This window comes from Halyomorpha halys, unplaced genomic scaffold (assembly GCF_000696795.3).
Source record: "Halyomorpha halys isolate HHAL.00 unplaced genomic scaffold, Hhal_1.1 Scaffold1656.1, whole genome shotgun sequence".
Lineage (NCBI taxonomy): Eukaryota > Metazoa > Arthropoda > Insecta > Hemiptera > Pentatomidae > Halyomorpha > Halyomorpha halys.
The window spans coordinates 74,463-76,401 of NW_027111757.1; the positions used below are offsets into that span (position 1 = coordinate 74,463).

Consider the following 1,939-nt stretch of genomic DNA (forward strand, 5'->3'; position numbering starts at 1 on the left):
AACTCCCTTCACATCCCTAGGCACTGTCATTTGGGATGACCACTGAACCACCCAAGCAGGGATTTGAACAAAGGATATGTCACCACATAACGTATGGCAGAAGGGACAGAGTTCTAGAGTAAGGCTGCTCGACACATGCACACACCCACTCAACATGAATATTCAAAATTGTAAGAATTATTAGAACAAACATTTTTACTTGTGACAAATAAAATAAATGAATGTCATCATTAAAACAGTTAATGTTACAATAAATAATCAAAATTACATGAATCTTCATCATGACACTAAAACCAATGGTACTCACACCCATCGTTTTTTGTATTCAAAAATATATTAAACACAAGCTAAGTTAATATTCTTACCCGGAACCTAAATTTCCCATTTATAGATCTACAAAACACAAATATTCAATAAAATATAATGGAAAGAAAACGTTTATCGATTTTTTTCTCCAATTGTGAATAAACTGGTCATGGTGCAACCAATATCGAGTTAGCTGATGTTTGTAATAAGACCGTGACAGACTAGGAGAGAGGAAAATAATATTTTTGGTCTTACTAATGTTTAGTTTAAGCTTATTTGGAGTTCTCCAGGCACTTATTCAAATGGCATGAGAGGAGTAAGTTGAAGGAAATAAATTTGGACATTGCCAGTGTATAGGTCATACTGGGATTGTTGGTTAGAGAACAGCAGGTTGTTGAAAATGTAAGGGAATAAAGGAGAGAATTTATATAATATGAATAAAATTTAAAATGCTCAATATGAAGGTTGTGACTAAGTAACAAAGGTCTTTCTAATGTTTTAAAGAAAATAAAAATGGAAGTTTGTAATACAGATGGATTTTGTTTTCTATAAGTCAAGAAATACTGGCAGATTTTTAAAAATAAACATATCTTTAAGAATACCTTCGACATGAAGCAAAAATGTCCTTTGAGCAGTTCCATATGGGTTTGAAGCAATGCACGTGTATTGACCACTGTCAGATTTAATACTATTCTCTATGAGGAGTTCTGATATCATTCCTCCCTTCACCTGTCTCTCTCTGACTTCAAACCTAATAATAAAACACAATACACTAAATCTACTTCTAGGAAAATTTCTAGTTAGTAAATTAAGTTTAATAACTTACTTGGTGGTTTATGATTTTCAGTACAATAATTATTGAAATATATGTCATTTATACTCATGTTTCAAAATGTATTGATATTAAAATATATATTAATGTTTAAGAGAGTATAAAAAAAAGCACTTAATGGTTTTCTGGACAATTTCATTATAGCAATACAATTTCGAAAAATGTAAACAAACAGCAAAACACTTTTAATATTGTGATATAAATGAACCGTATAATTTTATATTTTAATTACAAAACATTTAAATCCAATGAGTGAAAAAAAGAGAAAGAAAAGAAATGGAGGCTACAAAATCAACTATAACACTAAAAAAAAAATCATATTCCATGACGTTCCATCATGAAATTTCCAAAACTCTAGGAAATATGGAGTGGACCTCAATATTTCATTTCATACACAAGCAGAATATGGAATTAAGGTAATATAAAAAACAAAAATTCTTTTTTTGGCTCCCAGGCAATGCCGGGAGGAATCCTTTTACACACACCAGGGACACTTTCATCAAAAAGTTTCATTGAATAATTTCTATAGGAGAAGATGGCAGGGGTGTGTGATCAGAATATAACACAAATAAGTTGAATTGAATTATTTAATTGTGCCAATGTTTCGGCCACAATTTCCAGCCTTCATCAGGGCAAAGAACAAAGAACAACATAATTACCACACGAATACAAAAACGCATTTATATGTCTAAAACGAGAATATTTAGTTATTCTATATGTATATATGTATATTTTTCTTTTAGACTGAAAATTAATCCGGTATCTAAAGTTCCCGGGTTTCGGCACCAGTTATCTTTTACT

The 1,939-nt window shown here is 30.9% G+C and overlaps 1 protein-coding gene across 1 annotated transcript in view; it reads right to left on the bottom strand.

The window, feature by feature from the left end:
* The window catches only part of LOC106690312 (cell adhesion molecule Dscam1-like), a 15,237-nt gene that overhangs the window by 8,064 nt on the left and 5,234 nt on the right, over window positions 1-1,939 (bottom strand). The window contains exon 2 of the mRNA XM_067049768.1: window positions 909-1,057. Coding sequence (XP_066905869.1) covers window positions 909-1,057 — 149 coding nt within the window. The remainder of the gene's footprint in view (window positions 1-908; window positions 1,058-1,939) is intronic.